This window comes from Amia ocellicauda, chromosome 8 (assembly GCF_036373705.1).
Source record: "Amia ocellicauda isolate fAmiCal2 chromosome 8, fAmiCal2.hap1, whole genome shotgun sequence".
NCBI lineage: Eukaryota > Metazoa > Chordata > Actinopteri > Amiiformes > Amiidae > Amia > Amia ocellicauda.
Window position 1 is genome coordinate 20779985 of NC_089857.1, and position 23397 is coordinate 20803381.

At 39.2% G+C, this 23397-nt stretch overlaps 1 protein-coding gene across 1 annotated transcript; it reads left to right on the forward strand.

Annotated features, from left to right (window-relative positions):
* The first annotated feature begins 1614 nt into the window (after nt 1–1614).
* Nucleotides 1615–22676, forward strand: LOC136755269 (uncharacterized). The gene is made up of 3 exons (XM_066711737.1): nt 1615–2574; nt 2698–3493; nt 22480–22676. The coding sequence occupies exons 1-3, from the start codon at nt 1615–1617 to the stop codon at nt 22674–22676; spliced, it is 1953 nt and encodes a 650-aa protein (XP_066567834.1).
* The last annotated feature ends 721 nt before the right edge of the window (nt 22677–23397 follow it).

A 23397-nucleotide genomic window follows, 5' to 3' on the forward strand; every position in this document is an offset into this window, starting at 1 on the left:
CCAGTTACTTCAAACTGTCAAACGTTGGTCTTGTTTCCACCATTCATAAAATGTGCTATATAAAAGTCATGTATGTATCAATCTATCTGTTCTTTACTCATAAAACATATTTTGAATACTCTACAACACCTAGTATTATTATTATAGATTTACATATTTATTTATTGAATGTATTGATTAAGCTGAAATATGGTAATAGTTAAAACAATGCTACATGTAGTGAGTTAACAGCCTGTATGGTGAAGAGAAATAAAGATCAGTCCTAGTAGGTTATACTCTTTGATAGGATTCTACAATATTTGACCTCTTAAATACTTATGTAAAAAATCATATGTCATCGGTTTGGGATCGGCTAGAAATCAAAAAGTCATTGAGGAAATCCTTTTGCTAGGACCTTAATTCAAGGTATTACTCTATATGGTTGAACGTAATGAGATTTGTAATTAATGTCAGTGACTACAAGAAGCAATTTGTAAGCTGCTTGAAGGCCCGCTTGCACAGGACAGTTAAATGAATCAGTTTGTCTATTCATTCTGTTTGTGCAGCAACAGGCTAACAATTGGATAATTTAAAAATTATTTAAAACATTTTTTTATCATAGACAAAGTCATCTGTTTTGTGAATGCATAGTAGGGAAGAATGCATTATTATTATTTTCAGTTATAAAATGTTCTTGTTAAAGAAACATGTTGGAAAAAAGCAACGACACATACAGCATATTATTTTCATAGCATATGTAAAGCAAATGTAACTCATGTAATTTCTACAATAATGGTTTTATGCATCTTTATGTGTTGTTATACTTTATAAATAGATATGGATAAGAACAAGTAGATATCAGTAGATTTTCGCATACACCATGTTTTTGCAGGTATGTGTCACAGTTCCCTAGCCCTGACCCTCTTCCTCCACTAGAGGCCACCAATGTTCTCTTGCCTTTTCCTGCTCCCTTCACTGCTTTCCTTTTTTCATTCTATCAATTAACATTCCTCCTCACCCTTGTGCACTTCTGCTTCTGTCCTTTGTTCTCATTGGTCCTGCTCTTGTCTTCTAAGTTTCTGCTCTCCTTTATAAACCCCTCACTGCCCTCACTCTGGGCAAAGTGTTGTCAGATCTATCTGCTTCAGTGAGCCCTTGTTCTCCTTGTTCTCCTTGTTCTCCTTGTTCTCCTTGTTCTCCTTGTTCTCCTTGTTCTCCTTGTTCTCCTTGTTCTCCTTGTTCTCCTTGTTCTCCTTGTTCTCCTTGTAGTAGTTCTGCACTTGGGTCCTTTCTCTATTAGCTTTACGGTCCTCTCACGAGGCAACTGTGACAGAACACTTTGCCTAATCATGGACCCAGTAGATCTCCTCTTTGAGTTATGCCAGGGAGACAGTCCCTTAGTAGAATATGTTAAGGAATTCTGCGTTTTAGCCAACCAGACGCAATTTGACGAGGTCGCTCTAAAGGACATTTTTAGTTTTGGACTCAACAAGTCTATATCCTACCAGATCCCTTATGGTAGACGTGACTGGTCCCTGGTTACATTTATTACTTCAGTTCTTTTGTTGAATGACCCGACCTGGGCAGTCACCAGCTCCGCCCTCGACGGTCCTGGCGCCTGTGTCTACGGCTTCCATGCCTCCTGCTGCTTCCTTGGCACTACCTCCTGATGCTTCACCTCCCGAAACTACTACGGCTCCCAAGGCTTCCATGCCTCCTGATGCTTCCACGGCTCTGCATCCTGATGCTTTCACAGCACCGCCTCCCGAGACTATTACTTCTCCGCCTCCTGTGGTTCCCTCGGTGCCGCCTTCCACGGCTCTGCCTCCTGAGGATACACCTACTGATGCTTCTATGGTTCCGCCTCCTGAAACGGCGCCGTCTCCAGTGATGCCGGCTCCTGTGGTCAAAGCTTCTAAGGCTCCGCCTCCCGAGGCTCTTGTAGCTCCGCCTCTGCCTCCTGAGGCTACACCTACAGATGCGTCTACGGCTCCGCCTCCTGAGACTGCACCGCCTCCAGTGATACCGGCTCCTGTGGCTGAAGCTTCTAAGGCTCCGCCTCCTGAGGTTCTTGCAGCTCCACCTTCCGCGGCTCCGTCTCCTGAGGCTCCACTTCCAGACACTTCCATGGCTCCGCCCTCTGAGACTGTGTCGCCTCCTATGATGCCGTCTCCTGTGGCTGAAGCTTCTAAGGCTCTGCCTCCCGAGTCTCCCACGGCTCTGTCTTCTCTGGCTTCTATGGCTCCGCCCATCAAGACCTCCTTGGCTTCCACGGCTCCTGCAATTATGCTGTCAACGGCCCCTGCAATTTTGCCTCCCAAGGTCAATTCGGTTCCGCCTTCCCAGGCTCCGCCCCCAGAGGAATTTACGATTCCGCCTTCTATGGCTTCCACGGCTTCGCCCGTCAAGACTCCCCTGGCTTCCATGGCACTGCCTTCTGTGGCTTTCACAGTTCCTGCAATTGTGCTGTCCACGGTTCCTGCAATTCTGCCTCCTGAGGTCCCTTCGGTTCCACCTTCCCAGGCTCCGCCCCCAGAGACATTTACAACCCCATCTTCTATGGCTCCGCCTACTGAGGCTTTCATACCTCCTGAGGTATCAACCGTATCGCCTCATGAGACTGCGCCTCCCTCGGCTCTGCCTTATGAGGCTTCTACTGCTCTGCCTCCCTTGGTGCCACCTCTTGTGGTTCTGCCTTCCTTGTTGCCATAACCTGAGACTGCAACTCCTTCGGCTCTGCCTTCAGTGGCGCCACCTTCCTTGGCGTCGCCTCCTGAGACTACCAAAGCGCCGCCGCCTCCCGAGACTTCTGAGGCTTCAACAGCTCAGCCTCCCGAGGCCTCCGCGGCGCCGCCTTCCACAGTTTCCCCGTCTCCATCTCCCAAGCCTTCCAAGACTCCACCTCCGACGGCTCTGCTTCCTACAGCTTCCATGGCTTCGCCTTCCCAGGTCTCGGCTTCTGTGGCCTCATCGGTTCCGTCCACCAAACCTCTAGCACCTCCTCTGCCTGACCCGGACCCTACCTCTTTCTGGAGATCGCCTTCCAGTTCTCCAGACTCTGCAGCTGTCCGGAAACTACCTTCCGGCTCTTTGGATCTCACCTCTGTCCTGCAATTGTCTTTCAGACCTCCTGACCCTGTCTTTGTCTTGTGGCCGTCTCCTAGACCTCCTGAACTCATTCCTGTCCTGAGGCCATCTCCCAGACCACCTGAAACCGTTCCTGTCCTGTGGCCGTTCCTCAGACCTCCTGAATGTGTTCCTGTCCTGAGATCGCCTCCCAGACCTCCTGATCCCGTTCCTTACCTGTGGCCACCTCCAAGACCTCCAGAACCCGATCCCATCCCATGGCCATCCTTCAGACCTTTTGCCCCTGCCTTGTGGCCACCTCCCAGACCTCCCGACCTTGCCTTATGGCCACCCTATAGAAATCTTGCCCTTGCCCTTTCCCTCCTTCTTGTCTTCGGTTTCCCCACTACCTTTAGTCCTGATCTTCTGTCCTGTGGCTTTCCTCGCTGTATCTAGTCTTATTTGGCTGTGCCGAGCGTGGAGGGGGGGGTACTGTCACAGTTCCCTAGCCCTGACCCTCTTCCTCCACTAGAGGCCGCCAATGTTCTCTTGCCTTTTCCTGCTCCCTTCACTGCTTTCCTTTTTTCATTCTATCAATTAACATTCCTCCTCACCTTTGTGCACTTCTGCTTCTGTCCTTTGTTCTCATTGGTCCTGCTCTTGTCTTCTAAGTTTCTGCTCTCCTTTATAAACCCCTCACTGCCCTCACTCTGGGCAAAGTGTTGTCAGATCTATCTGCTTCACCGAGCCATTGTCTCCTGGTTCCTTGTCCTGTACCTGTTTCTATTGACCTCCTGGACTTTGACCTTCTGCCTGTGACCTCGACCTCGCTATTGGATTCTCCTTGGTTTCTGTCTGCTCAGTGTAGTAGTTCTGCACTTGGGTCCTTTCTCTATTAGCTTTACGGTCCTCTCACGAGGCAACCGTGACAGTATGTTTATTTGGTGTGTGTGTAAGGGGGGTATTATTATTTGAATTTGAATTATAAAAGCCTTCAGGCTGCTGATATACCCTGAGATTGTTCTATTGTTGGGTTGCAGTCATTTACACTCAGGAATGCTATGAACCAATCCAATGCGTCAGTAGAGTGCCATAAGATTTAAACAGGCAACCCACCCAACATCCAGTGTGTTCTGTAATTTAAAAGCTGAGGTGCTCAGTAGTTCTCTGGTGACAATACAATCACACCTAAAAAAGTGGTGAATGTGTGGAAAGGTTTGAAATACTCAGTCAATGAGATACATGTAGAGAATATTGCACATCATTAACCTGGTGGGGTGTAGATTACCTATTTGTGACGGACAACAATCTGGCATGTTTCTTTATTTACTGCTTCCTTGAAGTGGATAGCATATCGTGTTTGATGTGTCAAGTATTGTTATCAGGCCAGGATAATATTAATTTATTTATATTGAAAGCAACATTATTGCAGCTTTAATCTAATGATCAAGTGAGGCCCATCAATACTTTCAGCAGTGTTCATTGATTAAGGTCAAAGTATACTAGGTTCATTTTCTTTAGTATTATTATTATTAGTAGTAGTATTCTGTTATAATTGTACATAACATAGTATAAAAGAATACATTATTCACAATAAACTGACTGTGCTTTTAAAAATGAAGGAGTACTTGTGTTTACCGTATTATGCTGGAATTGAAAGCACAATGGTTTATCTGTGTTTTTTAATTGTTTGTAGGCAGAATGCAGAAAGCTTTGAAAGCAATTTGAAAGAGCTGAAGGTGACTCAGATGGAACATTTTAAAATGCAAACCAAACAAAAAGTGCATTAGTTATTTTGCTTTGAAAGTAACATCACATGAACACATACATGCAGAATATATTCATTATAATTAAATACTCCTATATTGGTACATAATTAAAATGTTTTTTCAGATGTTACACTGCAGTGATTGTTAAATCAACATGTGAAAATAATAATAATAATAATAATTAAACAGAAATAAAAAATGCAAGCAAAGTTTTAGCAAACTTGTATTTGTAAAAATGCTGAAACATTGGGTCTCCTTATTTCCCAAACAAAAAGAAAAAGACTCAAAGTATAGTAGTATTTCCCACTCATGCAAATGACTTGTTAATTATGCTGTACAATGGTAAATAATTAAATATGACTTAACATTAATACACATGCAGCCATTAATTAAGGCATTGTGGGCTCCCACTAACACATGAGATTTAGAGTTCTAAATGGATGATTACACATGCCAATTAAATATTTTCATAAAGCCCATTGTATTATATTCATTCAACTGCAGTAATTATGTCCATCTCAACTAGTGCCACTTCTCAAAGAACTGAATTAATTGTAAGTAATGAGTATCATGTATTGAAAGGTTTGAAGACAAAACACTGATGCCCTGCAATGTCTGAGCATTCTCTCAGATCGGGGACACTCCTTACTGCACTCAACAGTCCCTTGGTTCATTAACACGGAAAATACCTACCTCTCATTGACAATGAGGTCGGGAACTTCAGAGACAAGTTGTTACATTTAGGGGACAAGCCTTTCATTGTTCAAGCTCAACTGTTCTGTCACATATGATTACATTATTTGCTTCTCAGTTCAATCAATAATGACTGGACTTGGACGGCATCAAAAGTGTAGCTGGCTCTTTGTTGTAAAATCTAATCTACATAGCTCTACACATAAATTACTGCCCCATGTCCTGGTGAATGCAGTAATGTGTGCTGACACTTGCCCAGTGTAGCACCTGTATAAGCACTATGAGATATTTGTGGAGGTCGGCAAATGTATGTGCTATATAAATTTGGCTATAACAGTTTTATATTTTGCTATTTATGCATATTTTTTCCTGGTGAATATTGATTTACTGGCTTCTATATATCACCCAGTAAAGTCTGAAATTGGGCCCTGCAATTTAAATTAATAGGTAAAAAATTACAACTTTCTTTACTCTAATCGAGCATTAAATAATCAATCAAGCATCAGTTCTAAACTTATATTCGTATGTTTCTTGTTGTTGTTGTTTTAAAATATTTTTAAAATAATGAAACTGCATTCTGGTTCTGGGGAACATATATTTTATTGTTGGTTATGTATGAACAATATTTAAGTGCCAAGATTTAACCTACAGAAACATTATGCATTCTTTTCCCACACAAAAGAATGTGATTTATGTGTCTTGTGTGCAGTTTAGTGATCAGGGCTGGGAGTGAAAGTAACAACAGTGAGATACAGGCTTTTTCAGCATTAAAGTAGCAGCTACATGCTTATCGGTGATATCAGTAATAACATAGCAGAGAAAGCTGTCCAAAAGCAGGATTTAACAGTTTTACTACAGGTCAAAAATACACCCACCAGGATATCTTCTAGTGATTTCAGAAAATCTGAGGGAAATCTGGTCAACAAATATTTAATGGTCTTTGAAAACATATTCACTGTAGAAAAATTGTTTTTGGTTTTCACTATGACACAAAAAAGGTATTACCAGAGCTTCTGTTTTTCTTCCCTCCACAGCTTTTACAGCAACAAAAGCAGATTTCATGAACTTTGACAAGGTCTTTTCAATCTTGCCCTACAATTTTTAAGATCTGAATTTGAAATACAGTAGGGCCATGATCAAGGGGAATGGGAAGGGCTTATCCCAAATTCAGGAAGTAATTAAAGCTATCCCCTCCCGATATTCACAATTCTACAGGCACAGAAGCTAGTAGAATAATTTTTATGCAATCCATTTAGGAAATACATATTTCTTTCCCTGTGTGTCTGTGTAAACAAGATCACTGTCTCACTGTCTTACTGTGCTATAGCTCAACTCAGGGTCTGATAAGAACCAGTTTTCACCAGCAATTTGAGCTTGATGCATTGTACAAGACCCCTATATTAAACATTTAATTCTCCCCGATTTAACCATATATGGGTCTTGCAGACCAGTTGTCAGGCAGAAACCCAACTTCCACTCATCAAAGGACAGACATGTGGGCCCTGTTATCTTTCTCTCCTGTCTGGTCTGCAAAAAATGCTTGTACTTTGTAACTTCTCTAAGACTGTTCTTGGGAATGTCTCTTTGATGTCTTCCGTGTGGCCACTCGTAATAAATCCTTTTGATTGAACATACTCTCTCTGGATGATTTTTGACTCTTCAGTGGCATTGTTTTATAAACACACACACATACACCGATCAGCCAGCCATAACATTATGACCACTGGCAGGTGTAATCTTGTTATCATGGCACCTGTATCATGGGATATATTAGGCAGCAATGAACATTTTGTCCTCAAAGTTGATGTGTTAGAAACAGGAAAAATGGGCAAGCGTAAGGATCTGAGCGACTTTGACATGGGCCAAATTGTGATGGCTAGATGACTCGGTCAGAGCATCTCCAAAACTGCAGGCCTGGCGACAGGGTCATGGGCGGCCAAGGCTCATTGATGCACGTGGGGAGTGAAGGCTGGCCCGTGTGGTCCGATCCAACAGACGAGCTACTGTAGCTCAAATTGCTGAAAAAGTTAATGCTGGTTCTGATAGAAAGGTGTCAGAACACACAGTGCATCACAGTTTGTTGCGTATGGGGCTGCGTAGCCGCAGACCAGTCAGGGTGCCCATGCTGACCCCTGTCCACTGCCGAAAGCACCTACAATGGGCACGTGAGCATCAGAACTGGACCACAGAGCAATGGAAGAAGGTGGCCTGGTCTGATGAATCACGAGTTCAAGGTGTTGACTTGGCCTCCAAATTCCCCAGATCTCAATCCAAACGAGCATCTGTGGGATGTGCTGGCCAAACAAGTCCGATCCATGGAGGCCCCACTTTGCAACTTACAGGTCTTAAAGGATATGCTGCTGACGTCTTGGTGCCAGATACCACAGCACACCTTCAGAGGTCTAGTGGAGTCCATGCCTCGATGGGTCAGGGCTGTTTTGGCGGCAAAAGGAAGACCTACACAATATTAGGCAGGTGGTCATAATGTTATGGCTGATTGGTGTATATCTATATACTGTAAGACTGTGTCATGTATTGAGTGACTAATCTTAATTATGAACTTCTGATACATTGTGCACTGTATGCTGAATATTAAATAGTTAACTTAGCAAAAAACATTGGCCAAAATGGTTTAATAGAAGTATGCAAAAAAATATAAAGAGAAACAAAATGTTGTATAGCACATACAAAAGGGATAGAGACTGAAAATCTTAAGAAAGGGATCAGGAAAGCAAAGAGGGACATAGAAAGAAACATAGCTCTTGGACCTAAAACTAATGCAACAAGCTTTTTTCAATACTACAACAGCAAGAGATCAATATAGGAGAAAGTGAAGCAGATAAAGGTCAAAAATGGAAGTGTCTTGGAAAACGAACAAGATGTGGCAAATGTTCTAAATGAGTATTTCACAGAGGTTCTTACAAAAGAAAAATCGGATAACATGCCACAGGTTAACAATCAGTCCACTCAAACCCTAAGAGAGATCAGGATAAATGAGGAGGAGGTACTAAAGGGACTAGCAGAATTAAAAACAAACAAATCACCTGGGCCAGATGGTATATTTCCAACAGTACTTAAAGAAATTAGGGAAAATATTTAAAGGCCGCTAACTCAAATATTCCAAATGACACTTAGAACAGGGGATGTGCCCACTGACTGGAAGACAGCAAATGTCATACCAATCCACAAGAAAGGGGACAAAACTGAGCCAGGAAATTACAGACCAATCAGTCTCACCTGCATCACCTGTAAAATGCTGGAAAAAATTATTAGACAGAAAATAGAGGAGCATCTTAATGAAAACCATATTCTTGGAGATAGTCAACATGGGTTTAGATGAGGCAGATCATGCCTTACTAATTTATTATAGTTTTTTGAACATGCAACTGCAGCTGTAGATCATGTGAAAGCATATGATATGATATACTTAGATTTTCAAAAAGCTTTTGATAAGGTTCCACACCAAAGACTGATCCTCAAACTGGAAGCTGTAGGCATTCAGGGTAATGCAAGTAGATGGATTATGAACTGGTTGATGTGAGGAAACAGAGGGTGTAGATTAGAGGAGTTGCTTCTAACTGGAGTGAGGTTGTTAGTGGAGTTCCACAGGGATCAGTATTAGGGTTGTTTCTAATCTATATTAATGATTTGGACTCTGGGATAGTTAGCAAACTTGTCAAATGTGCAGATGATACAAAAATAGGTGGCTCAGCAGATACAATCTCGGCAGCACAGGCTATTGAAAGGGACTGAGATAACATTCAGTTGTGGGCCGACACCTGGCAGATTAAATTCAATGTGGACAAGTGCAAGGTATTACATGCAGGTAACAAAAATGTCCACTATAATTACACTTTCTCCATACAAACAATGTGGGGAAGCAATAAAAAAGGCAAACAGGATGTTAGGGTATATTGTCAAGAGTGTAGAATTGAGAACAAGGGCAGTAATGTTAAGACTGTATAATGTGCTAGTTAGAGCTCATCTGGATACTGTGTACAGTTCTGGGCTCCTGCTGTAGAGGCAGTTCAGAGGAGATCAACCAGACTTATTCCAGGTCTGAAGGGAATGTCCTACTGAGAGACTGAGGACCTGAACCTGTTCACCCTGGAACAGAGGAGACTACGTGGGGACTTGATTCAAGTCTTCAAAATCATGAAAGGCATCGACCACATCAAACCAGAGGAGCTTTTCCAGATCAGCAGGGACACATGCACCCAGGGACACAAATGCAAATTGGGCTTCAAGGCATGTTCTTAACACCTACAATGAGGTTAAAATACTCAAAAATAGATTGCATTTACTCAGCAATTGAAACCCACACAATCTTTGTCTTTGGTCTTTTTAATTTGCTCTAACAATTGTACAAACAGAGGGATACAAGGTTATTAAACTGAGCAGCTTCTTGACAGTCTGTCATCCATTTTAGCACTTCAGTTACCAGAGCAATGCAGTCACAGTTCAGGTCACAGTTCACCTGAATTGAACTCCCAATGATGAGACCAGCAAACGTCTTCTCCGACAGGGCAACCATATCTAGAACTATAAACAGCTCAGCAACATGACAGCGATGGTCACAAGTCGCCCTTCAACGATGCTCATGCAATGGAGTATAAATCGACCTTAAATTAAAGCCGAAAAAGACAGGAAATGTGTCAATTGACATCCATATTCTTACCAGGCTTTCCCGCACACACTGCTTAACCAGTATGTAGGTGGGTTCACTTCAGACAACATAAGTACAGTAGTCACCAATCAGTTGGTTGCTGAGGATTTAAAAGTTCTCTGAAACAGCCTAATAAATGCCTTAGAACAGTGGTTCTCAATCCTGGTCGTGGGGACCCCCCTGTGTCTGCATTTCTTTTTCTAGCTGAATTTATCAATACTCAGTTCAACTAACAATTTGCTTAATCAAAGATTTTTAATGATTTGAAAAATGTGGAGCTTTCAAGGGTGCACTCCTCAATCCCAGTCTATGCACTTCCGTTGCCATCCGTCGCCATCGCCCCTTCCATACCAGTCACCTCTCCCAGCTTCAATCAGTCACTCATTCAATCTCACAACAAACATTCACCATCTGCTTCCCTCACTGGCCTTTATAATCCTGTCCCTGACTCTCACTCACTGTGAAGTTTTGTCAGTTTTAACTACAACTCCAAGCAGTCTCCGTGTGCCTTGTATAACCTTTGAATCATCATCCAGATTTACCCCTCGACCACGACCTTGGACTTCCCCTGATTCCCTGTTTGCCTGATTGCCCAACCCTTGCTTGTGACCACGACCACGTATTGCCTTGTCTTTGTTTGCCCTGTCCTGCCGGTATTTGACCTTCGCCTGTCTGACCACCTCTACCACACTCCATGCTTGGGTCCCCTGTTTCCTGTCATCCTCAATCCTTCTGACCATGACAGTTTACCTCTTCTACAAAATAAAAATAAAAGTAATACCTAATATTTGTTACTTTTTCAAATACAAATTGTGATATTTTCCTACCAGAAAATGAAGCTAAATTGATACCCCAAGCTAGTAATTAAAACAAACAAGATGTGACAATATATGAATGCAAGGGATTATATAAAGATTTGGTTATTTTTTAAAAGAAAAATACATCTGTTCTAGTCTTATTTTATTCTACCACAGTGAATGTGTGGGCTTAGTTTCCTTAAAACAAAGACCTTCCATTATCTATTGTATTCTATTCCCATATATAATATATATCATCTTTATCATCAACTTATATCAATCCACTGCTGGAAGAAAATATATTTAATATACAGATTAATGTACAGTGTACAGAGATTAAAATGTTAAAATGTATAATAAGTATTTAAATGTGTATATGTATATACTTTATATATCATACATATATTTAATATCACATTTTAACAAAATTTTGATAATAGTCAAATATCTGATAATTCAGGTTTAATGAGGAAAAAAACTAAAAGACTTAAAGGCATTTCATGGAAACAATGGAGTGAAGAATGTGATAAACAAATGTATTTCTACAACAAATATTTTCAATACATATAAATGAAAAGAAGCATACCTAATTCAACTCATACAACTATATTCATTTTTATGGATAAATGTATGGATAATTCAGTTAAGTTCAAGAACACTTGAGTTGGGCCAAAACGAAATGTTAATTGAATTTGTGATTAAATGCATTATAATACTCTTGCACAGCCCTGCATATGTTAGAATACATAGAGGAGATTCATTGAGTTAACTGTGTTTACTTTCATCTGAAACTGCTAGAAAAAGTAAAACAAAAATAAATTAAATGCCCTTGTATCAAGTGCTTGATTTTTAGCCATATTGTGCTTGTATGTTAGTTAACAGAAACAACATTATTATTATTATTATTATTATTATTATTATTATTATTATTATTATTATTATTATTTCTTGGCAGACACCCTTATCCAGGGCGACCTACAACATAAGTGCAAAACAAAGTGCAAAAATACAGTTAAGTACAAGGCATCAAACATTACAAATTCAAATTTACATTATACAAAGCAATTCAAAGTATAATACAACTTCCAATTTACATAGGTAAGTACAGTAAGTGAGGTCATACATACAATATTCTTGCCATGGGAGATTTTTCCATTACAAGATTGTGAATAGCATTTAATTCAAACTAAATATAATAACAATGTGTTGTGTTGTTTGGTTCTACCATTTGGTTGGTCACTTGTTATTAATGAAGAAATCCCACTTGTGAAATTGTTGCAAATTATTTATCTTAAATTATAATTGAATGTATACATGTATTATCACTCAGCAGGACCAGTCTGTTTGGATCCACTGCTGGATGTAATATTATAACATTCAATTTTTATTCAAATTTAGAGTGTATGCAAATACTTCAAGAAAACGTTTCTAGTATGTGTTTTGTTTTTTATGTATTATATTTCTAGCATGTGTAATATTAAGTAGATGAGATAGAAGGTGAATTCTTGAAATAGCTTATGAAAATAAATACATAAAACATCTATCTGGTGTAATGTAATGTAAATAATAATACAAAAAAGTTATACTCAACTTAATTCCATAGATGCATTTCATAGTTTATTAAATGTATACTGCTGTCACAATAATGGCCTGTCTTAAACCTACATTTCTAAATACTTGCACAGAGAAGAAGGTAGCAGTAGTGTGGAACATTCAGAAATGCATTTAAACATTTACCCCTGACAGACAGAGGACCAATACAATTAACTTACTGTACATCATTTTCAGGTGCTATGCTTCTCTAGTGTATGTATTGACATATTGTATACAAACAAATACTTAAAGAGAAAAGATCAATAAACAGTAAAATCGTTGCATTTCATAGTGAATGTGCATTCATAATTTTCCCTCTCCTTGAATCATTTGCAGATTCTCAAAAGAATATTGTCCTTAGCTGTAAAACTATGCCTATGATCCCCGGTACAACTCCAAACCCTTACCAGACAAATGTGTACTTACATATTCCGTGAATCAGTTTTACACATTAAGTACATGTTAACAAATGCATAATTACCCTGTTCTTATTAGTAACTAACATGTAGTTCATGAGTACCTACTATGTTAATATACTGTAACTAGGGAGACCTATTGTAAAGTGTTATCATGGCATTTCTGGAGCCCCTTGATCATATACTTTGGCCTTAGTGAAACTGGATTAGAGTTCTCAGTTTGCTTTGAATCTTCTTTGTGTAAGTATTGACGTCATCCAGAATTCAAAGTAGTTTTACAAACACAGATAGTGTTATCTTGCAGCTATCTCCACCAAAGCAATCAGGGAAACACAGACCTTGAACTATTGAACTCAGCTCCAATTATGTGCTGAAAATAGCATGTCTGACATTTATATATATATATATATATATATATATATATATATATATGTGTGTGTGTATATATATATATATATATATACAAACATCTGGTAATCTTTGAATAACATATAAGGATATGTTTAGCACAAAGATACCTGTAATCTGTCTAGCAGCAGGAAAATCTCAGCACTGCTGTTGGAAATATCATAATCACATGCAGCAAGCTTTACAGAGCCTTAAAAAAAGCCACATCGAGTTTCATTTGGTCCTTAAAAACTTCATTATTCAGATAAACATAGCCATAACTCAAACCATTCATAATCATTTATATCTATTAATGAGCTCTGAAGAGGCACCTAAATTGCAAACAAAAGATGCAATGTATAGCGACACAGAACTCACCATTAATTATTTCTGATACACATGACATAACTCTGTGCGTTTACAAAGAAGTACCATTCTAGTAACTGGAAACAAATGTAATTTTTTACACAACTGTTGACACAGAAATCAGCCAGTATAATATATAATATGTGCATGCTCTCTGCTCCCTGGTACAGTGCCTGGGATTCACATAGCAGTCCAGGCCTCATATACTTGGTTGCACAACCTCAAATTCAACCCCAATTTATTTTCGTGACTGAATCAGTTTATCTGTTTTCCAAGGTCTACACTGTTTAATGTTATTAAGACAGGTAAAATCTACTGGACTGTGACTTCTGTAAATCAGATTTGCACTAAATGGGTCTAAAGGTTTGCTATGCTCTTAGTTGACATTTGGTGTTTCCTCAGGCTTCTCAATTGGAGATATAACTTAGACTCCAGCTCATGAAATACAGTTAAATAGGAAAATCTAAAAATGTTTTTGGAATTTGGAGATACTCTTATCAGTATGAGTTACACAGATTAAGTTTGGTAGAGTACAGCATTGCAATATATATATAACCTGGTAATCTGGCAAAATCCTATGTAGTATTGTTAAACGGCCAATTTAATAAAAACTCCAACGTTATAAAGCAGTCAGGCTTAAACCTCAACAAAATCAATTACATCTCTTATTAATGGCATTAGGAGGAAGAATAACATTAAAATGTGCTCTATTATAAAATTATGTGCATCTATCTCTCTTCATTACATTCACATTCTAGACAGTGAATTCCAATCACAACTACCATTACATTTGAGCAATTGAATCTTCTGTAGCAACCATTTTGTGGAGATTACCTGAAATGTAATAAATCCAATCTAGCAATCATTTTGAAATCAGATGGCCTTTATTGGTCATTTAAGATCACCAGAGACTCAATGTCCCTAACAGCCTAAGACAGAAAGGCCTGTTGATGGAAAAAGCTACCATGAATACATTAAAGGAGTTTACAACAACTCTTTTAAGGTAAATTGGCATGCTGTCCATGTACCTGGGGGGGGGGGGGGGGCTGCTCTGAGAGAAATGCGGAGCAAGTATTTTATTTTGAAGTAAACACAACAATTGTAAACCAACCCTCTACAGTCAAAACATCTACAACTTCAAGAAAGAAAGATGTGGGAAGTATTATTAGCGAATCTACATGCATTTTTTTATATATAGACATATGTGTATGTGTGTATGAACATTAAAAATGCACATAGATAAGGAGAGTGAGAATAATAAATTAATGGATCAGAGAACAAACCAAAATATGTGACATCATTGAAAGTGAAAATGTTAAAATGGCACTGGCAAGACATAGTGCAAGAAGAACAAATCAAAGATGGACAAAGGATGCTATTGAATGGATCCCAAGAGATGACAAAGAAACCTAAAAGATGACTACATAAAGCATGGGAAGATAAAGGCTTCAGGTGCTGACCTGTATTGCCAAGAAACATTCTGTGGTATTACACAAATATTTGTTTCCTGAAAATTTGTGCAAGAATTAGAAAGGACTGAAAAAAGAAAAAAACATTATTCTTTAACACTACATTACACTGAATCATGTGTTTTGTGTATGTGTAATATTACAAGTAGCACTTTTGTTTGCTTGCTTTTCTCATTAGCTAATTAGTATTCTAATTAATATTCTGCTGTCAATCATCACATACGTGACTAATGGTCTGACAAATTATATCCAAGTCCTAATTCAAATACCTTAGAGAAGAAGAAAGATATATAGTCCTGAATAACTGGAAAATCCACATTAATAAAGGGCTCCCTTTGTGCCAGTTAGATTTCTGCTTGTGTCATGACAAGTTTTCACCGAATTCACATAGGTTTAAGTACAGGTTAAATAAATTAAGAAAAACACAAAGATATACTTAATTACTTTTAAGTATTAATTGGTTCTGTACATCAGCCTCCTTATAATAAACATGACCACAAAAATCACAAAATCATTATGTGGTAATTGAGTAGTTGGATACAAGCCTATTCTGCCATCATTTTAAAATTACTTAATTGTTTACAAGCCCCTAGCACACATCATAAACCACATTATGATTAAACTCGAGCACAAGAAAAAATATAATTTAAAACAATTATAAAAATAAATTATTTTAAAAATATACGAACAATACACCTATGAGAAACCGGACAAGGAAATGCTATGTGGTATATTTGAAGAGGATAAGAAGTGAACCTGTGTCTCTCCTCCCTGTGTTCTGCTTGAAGGTCAGTTTTATCCAGCCTCAAACAGGGAAGAAGCAATTGCATTCTAGATATTTTTAGACGTACAAAACATTAGACTAAATAACAATGAAAATCTACTAAAGAACACGTGTGATGATCACCAAATGCATAGGCTAATTTTCAAAGCTATTTGCTCTTGAGCAGAATAGAATATATTTCGTATTGGTAACACTTTACAAAAGGTTTCCTTAGTTACAGTGTATTAGCATAGTAGGTATTCAGTAACTACATCTTAGTTACTCATAAGAACAGTTTAATTATGGGAGACCTATTGTAAAGTGCGACGCTTTGTATTTATAGTGGGAATTCATCGATAGAAAAGCATGATACAGTTTAGTCAATGTATTCTTACATGTATTTTCTATATCTCAATATAACAATGTTGCCAACATTGTCTTTCTGCTTTAACTCATCTCATTTCCAGTAACCTTTGAACTCTAACTAGGTGGTAACAAGTAAAGTCCATTTTGTATTAAAGGGAAAATACATAACTATTACAATATCCATTATTTTAGTTGTAAAATAAAAATATATATATATAATTAAAGGAAGGAAGAGATTATATATATATGTAAAAAGTGTGATCAGTTTTAAGGAAATAATTAATTAACAATGATATCCTTTTTCAAATGAATGTCCAAATCAGATGGATTTTGTGAAGGGGTATTTCCATCTGAACATGATGATGGTTTGCTTTGAAAGCCACATTTGGGTGTTTTATGTTCAGTTAATACAAACTGTATGCAAAATCAATTCAGAATGATGGTAAGCATTTCAACATAGTGTCCCTAAACATTATGATATGAGAGGAGCTTTGGCCTGAAGCCCAAAGTATGATTCACATGATTTCCTTTGAAGTCAATTATTAAAAACTATGCTTTTCCTTTGATATTTCATTATTATTGTGATTTTCTTTCCCCCCCATTGAACACTCCTAGGTGTTCTATTAATCTCAAACCCATAATTATTAAATATGTAGATGGAACTGATGGTATCCAACAGACATGGCAGGAAAGGTGACTTTCCTTTGAAAGATGATTATATCTTACAACACACTTCAAATAAAGTGAAAGAAAAATACATTTTAAGCAGACAAGAGGGCAGATAATTACAGTAGTGCACAAATGACATTATGTATTGTAGGAAATTAGCCTTGTTTGCATCAGTATAGGCTATCTAACAAGTAAGAAAGGAACATGACCACTGGGCATCACAAATAGAATACCTAATTTTGGCCGTTGAATTATCTGTTTGAATGGACCTGAGTGAATATATCATTGGGAATTTACTGAATAAATATTGATTGTTTTATGTTTAAATTTGAAAGATCACCAGCTGAAATGTATTAGGTTTGATAACAGTATTTACAAGACACCGTGTTTAATTCAAATGGGTCTTTCGATTGCCTAGCCAAAGTCGATAAAGGTTAGCTGGTTGTTGTTATTTGCCATGATGGATTTCTGTATTCACGTCCCAGTTAAGCCCAGAAACGATAGACTCTTTATGGAGGTAAAAAAAACACGAGTCAATGAATTGATCGAGATGCGTAACATCAGCAAAAGCAGGTGAATCATTTCCAAGGTAACTGCCCTGTTCTGAAAGCTGCTTAAGGCTATGTATTAATTGATCTGATTGTTTAGGCATTATCTATTAGCTGCATTAGGACTTCAGTTCTAAAGTGTAGTCATGGAAATATAAATACTGTATATACAGTGAGGGAAAAAAGTATTTGATCCCCTGCTGATTTTGTACGTTTGCCCACTGACAAAGAAATGATCAGTCTATAATTTTAATGGTAGGTGTATTTTAACAGTGAGAGACAGAATAACGACAAAAAAATCCAGAAAAACGCATTTCAAAAAAGTTATACATTGATTTGCATGTTAATGAGGGAAATAAGTATTTGATCCCCTATCAATCGCAAGATACAGGTAACGAGCTGAGATTAGGAGCACTCTCTTAAAGGGAGTGCTCCTAATCTCAGCTCGTTACCTGTATAAAAGACACCTGTCCACAGAAGCAATCAATCAATCAGATTCCAAACTCTCCACCATGGCCAAGACCAAAGAGCTGTCCAAGGATGTCAGGGACAAGATTGTAGACCTACACAAGGCTGGAATGGGCTACAAGACCATCGCCAAGCAGCTTAGTGAGAAGGTGACAACAGTTGGCGCGATTATTGGCAAATGGAAGAAACACAAAATAACTGTCAGTCTCCCTCGGTCTGGGGCTCCATGCAAGATCTCACCTCGTGGAGATTCAATGATCATGAGAACGGTGAGGAATCAGCCCAGAACTACATGGGAGGATCTTGTTAATGATCTCAAGGCAGCTGGGACCATAGTCACCAAGAAAACAATTGGTAACACACTACGCTGTGAAGGACTGAAATCCTGCAGCGCCCGCAAGGCCCCCCTGCTCAAGAAAGCACATGTACAGGCCCGTCTGAAGTTTGCCAATGAAAATCTGAATGATTCAGAGGAGAACTGGGTGAAAGTGTTGTGGTCAGATGAGACCAAAATCGAGCTCTTTGGCATCAACTCAACTCGCCGTGTTTGGAGGAGGAGGAATGACCCCAAGAACACCATCCCCACCGTCAAACATGGAGGTGGAAACATTATGCTTTGGGGGTGTTTTTCTGCTAAGGGGACAGGACAACTGCACCGCATCAAAGGGACGATGGTTGGGGCCATGTACCGTCAAATCTTGGGTGAGAACCTACTTCCCTCAGCCAGGGCATTGAAAATGGGTCGTGGATGGGTATTCCAGCATGACAATGACCCAAAACACACAGCCAAGGCAACAAAGGAGTGGCTCAAGAAGAAGCACATTAAGGTCCTGGAGTGGCCTAGCCAGTCTCCAGACCTTAATCCCATAGAAAATCTGTGGAGGGAGCTGAAGGTTCGAGTTGCCAAACGTCAGCCTCGCAACCTTAATGACTTGGAGAGGATCTGCAAAGAGGAGTGGGACAAAATCCCTCCTGAGATGTGGGCAAACCTGGTGGCCAACTACAAGAAACGTCTGACCTCTGTGATTGCCAACAAGGGTTTTGCCAAGTTGAAGGGGTCAAATACTTATTTCCCTCATTAACATGCAAATCAATGTATAACTTATTTGAAATGCGTTTTTCTGGATTTTTTTGCTGTTATTCTGTCTCTCACTGTTAAAATACACCTACCATTAAAATTATAGACTGATCATTTCTTTGTCAGTGGGCAAACGTACAAAATCAGCAGGGGATCAAATACTATTTTCCCTCACTGTATCATGGAAAGGAAACATAATTGTTATAGGAGGCTTGCCTAACAGTCCAATTATGCCAATTACTCCTTACACCATTAGATGTAAAATAAATGATCAGGCAATTAAATATTATTGACAAAGCATACTGCACAGTCTATGTACAATAAATACAAATAACAATAGAAGCAATGTGTTAATAATAACACTGATATGTTTATTTATTCGTTAGAGACACCCTTACCCTCATAAGAGAGGAGAATGAATGAGCCAGATCAATCACACATGCATGATCTAGCAATGTTTAGGAAAGAAATGGAGAGCACAAGAGGAGAGAGAAGGAGAGAAAAGGGAATAGAGGCAAGAAGGATCAGTGAGGTGTGGAGAGCATTGGCTTAGGATGGAGTCTTAAAGTTAATTGGGGGCAGGGATAGGAAGCTAATGTAGATTACAGTAAGAGGAATCGCATGAGAGAAGCAAGGCGAAGAGAATATAAGGTTAATAGCAGAACTGTTTTAATAGGTTGAATATCCACCAGTCCCCACTGGCACTTCAGCAGAAAAACCTCAGACAGCAGCAGCCATGGGCCCAGCAGAACCCAACAAAGAGAAAAGAGACAGCTAGGGATGGCTCGATACCATTTTTTCTTTTCCGATACTGATAGCGATACCTCAGCCTCAACCTTGACTATCTGTCGATATCGATCCAATATTTTTTTTACTACTAAGCTGTTAATATGCTGTATGTATGGATGCACTTTGCTTCCGAAACCATCTAAAAAACATAATGCTCAGATTGTGAAACAAATTCTCTATTTCCCTAAAGGAAAATAAATAAAGCCCACAACAAGTTGACAATATAAATAACTCAAACCTCAACATATATATCTAAAAATTAATCAAGTTAAAAAATGACTTTTCAATGTAGAATGTAACTCAAATAATTTAACATTAACGTAAATAGCATTAGTCCTAAGTCATACATTTAAGTTTTCACTTAAAGATCTTAAATTTGTCTTAATTTATTTTTCATTCAATAGCCTAATAGTTTAGCAATGTGAGCTGCAACAAAAATGCCTTATTAGCATCCTTGTAACAATGTTTTCCGGTCATAACTATCTATGTAACTAATTTATACAATCAACTTAACTAAACAATGTACTTTTCCACATTTCCAAACCACACTCAACACAGACAACAGGTGTTATAAAGAATTCAGTGACCGCTAGGATTCATGTGACCTGGTGGACTGCTACAAACGGAGCGGGTTTAGCGCTTCTGCATGATGCAGGCTGTCTTTGTGCAATTGTACATGCTGAATGGATTGTTTAAAAACAACAGCAACTATACAGGTTGTTTATTGAGATGTGTATACATTAGTTACACTTACTATAGGATGTAAGTATATGTACTCTTACTATAGGTTATTGAAATTTGTCAGTGGGTGTAAAAAACTGTGCCCCTTGGAAAAAATGGTGACCCCTTCCTTAGTGACAGAAAATACACACTAGAGCAGGGATGGTGGACCGGTGTCACGCAGAGCCGGTTAGGTTGGCACGCCAAGTGAGCGACTATCTGCGTTTTGTTTTTGTGTTTTTGTTTTTTTGCCTCACATTTTCTAAACTGATTTGCACTTTAGAAAACCAGTCAGTGTATTTGGCAGTGACGGCACCACCCCCAAGTAATTGAGCAGCGCTCACGTTATTTTCTAAATATTAATGTTTTAGGTCGGGTTGTGTGCAGATTATCGCTGTCATGCTCAGAATTGCAGAATTCTCCTCTTCCATTGGTGGAGCTGCACATTTCTGTGCAGAACTACGAAAATCTACACTTCATGAACGAGATGTTAATGTTGTTGTGACTTTATGCTGCTGTGCGGCACTCTGGGAGCAGGAAGAAGATGACAAAAACTGTAAATCTGTCCTGTTGTGATTAATTGTGATCAGCAATGGATGTGTTTGTTGAACCAGCGGGGGAAACCATTTTGTTTACCATTATCTCCTGTATCAAATGGAGAAATGGCCACAGACATTCATATTTAACACTTGAACAATTTAATAACTTAATAAAGTTGGCAAAAGAAAGCTGTAGAGACTAGTACAGAGTACATTTGTGCACACTCATTATCATGTTAGATTGATACCGCTGCATTATTTTTCTCTTAAAACATAAGTGCCACACAATGTATATTAATCTACCAGTTTTAGTTATTTTACAAAATGTAAAAGCAGTAGATATTAAGCAAATATACGTTGAAAAAGGTGCATTGATAATGATTGAGTGCAAGTGCAAACAAAACACAAAACAATATGGAAGAGTTACTAATGCAGCCAAATTAACAAACTTCTATTTCTTGTATGTAATGGCAGGGCAATGGGAGAATCTGTGGAACTTTTTTGGGGGGGTAGATTGTAATTTTAATTTTTTTTTTAATGTAGTTTAGCATTATAATCCTCAAACTTAATGCGTGATGAAATGTGATTCATGCATTTTACTGCACTGTAGCAATACTGCAACATTGAAATGATGTATTCATTGTATGATGCACTTATTCTTTATTTTTTAATGTGACATGCTTTGACATGGTGTTCCACTATATACAATTAAGATTGATTGATTTAATTTGAATGAGGATTAAAGATTTGACAGTTGATGTAGGTGGCGGGTGGGTGGGATGGTTCTATCTGTCCATAGTTTTTAGATTTTTCTGTATTGTGGTTCGTTTTGTTAACATGTTTGCTTAATAACTTAATAACAACAAAAAAATACATATAAAGTGCCTCTTAGCCCCAGTATAAACTTTTATATCCAATTTATCATTGGCACCCTTTGGCACTTAGTAAAGTATACAAACCAGACTTTGGGCACTCCAGCCAAAAAAGGTTAGCTATCCCTGCACTAGAGTCACAAACGTGGTTGAGAGTGCATTCAGATGGCAAATAATTGACCATTATAATCTCCTTTCAAGTTAAAAGTTTCTGTTATTGCTTCACCTGTGTGTGTGATACTTGTGAAAAGCTGTCAGGAATTAAATTACTTACAAATAAGTAAATAAACATTTAGAAGATCGTACTGCTTTTATGTCGCTGAAGTGTATGATGTCTGCATACGTTTACAAGTGGTATTACTTGTGTAGTAATAAGAAATTAGTATAAATGAGAGTGTCTCAATGCGTTTGTTGTGGTCTGTGGAAAATACACGTACATCATACAAGACTTCCTAATTCTTCCTAGTTCCCACGGAAAGTGGCGGTTTTCGTTGGAGACGCCTAAACCACCACCTCAAGGTGTTGCACTTCAGCACACTCAACCTGCAAACCATGTCCCAGGCTGTCAGGCCTGGCGACTGGTTCATTTCAGTGGATCTGAAAGTTGCTTACTTTCACATCCCTATTGCGCAGGTGCACAGGAAGTTCCTCTACTTCGCCTAAGAGTGCCGAGCATTCGAGTTTGCTGTTCCCCCCTTCGGCCTGTCACTAGCCCCCATGCACTTTTTCCAAGTGCATGGACGTTGTTTTCGGCCCCTTGTGTTGCCAGGGGCTCCACGTCTCTATACACGCGTGTCTCTCCCTCTTCTGATTGAGGTCTCGCGTCAGGGTGTCCCCTTGCCAGAGGCTGCTGGGCCTCCTAGCGGTAGCATCACAGACCCTCCCCCTCGGCCTCCTCCGATTGAGGACGCTGCAGTGGTGGTTCGAGTCGTTACAGATGCATCCTCAACACGATTATGCACACCGAGTCACAGTCGCTCCGGCGTGCTGGAAGGCGCTCAGTTGGTGGCGGTGCCCTCACAATTTGACCCTCGGTGTGCCCCTGGGGCCAGTCTACCACCGAGCAGTTATGACAACAGACACCTCCAAGTTGGATTGGGGAGCAGTCTGCGATGGACGTGGAGCCAGCACAGGCCCTCCATATCAACGTCCTGGAGTTACAAGCAGTACTTCTTGGACTGTCTCATTTCCTGCCAGTCCTGCGGGACAGACATGTGCTGGTTCAGACAGACAACACAGCGGTGGTTGCCTATATCAACAGGCAAGGAGGTCTCTGGTCGTGCAGACTGTACTGTCTAGCATGCCATCTGCTTCTGTGGGCGTAGCCACAGTTCCGCTCCATCAGAGCAGTTCACCTCCCAGGCCTAGCCAACACGGGAGCGGA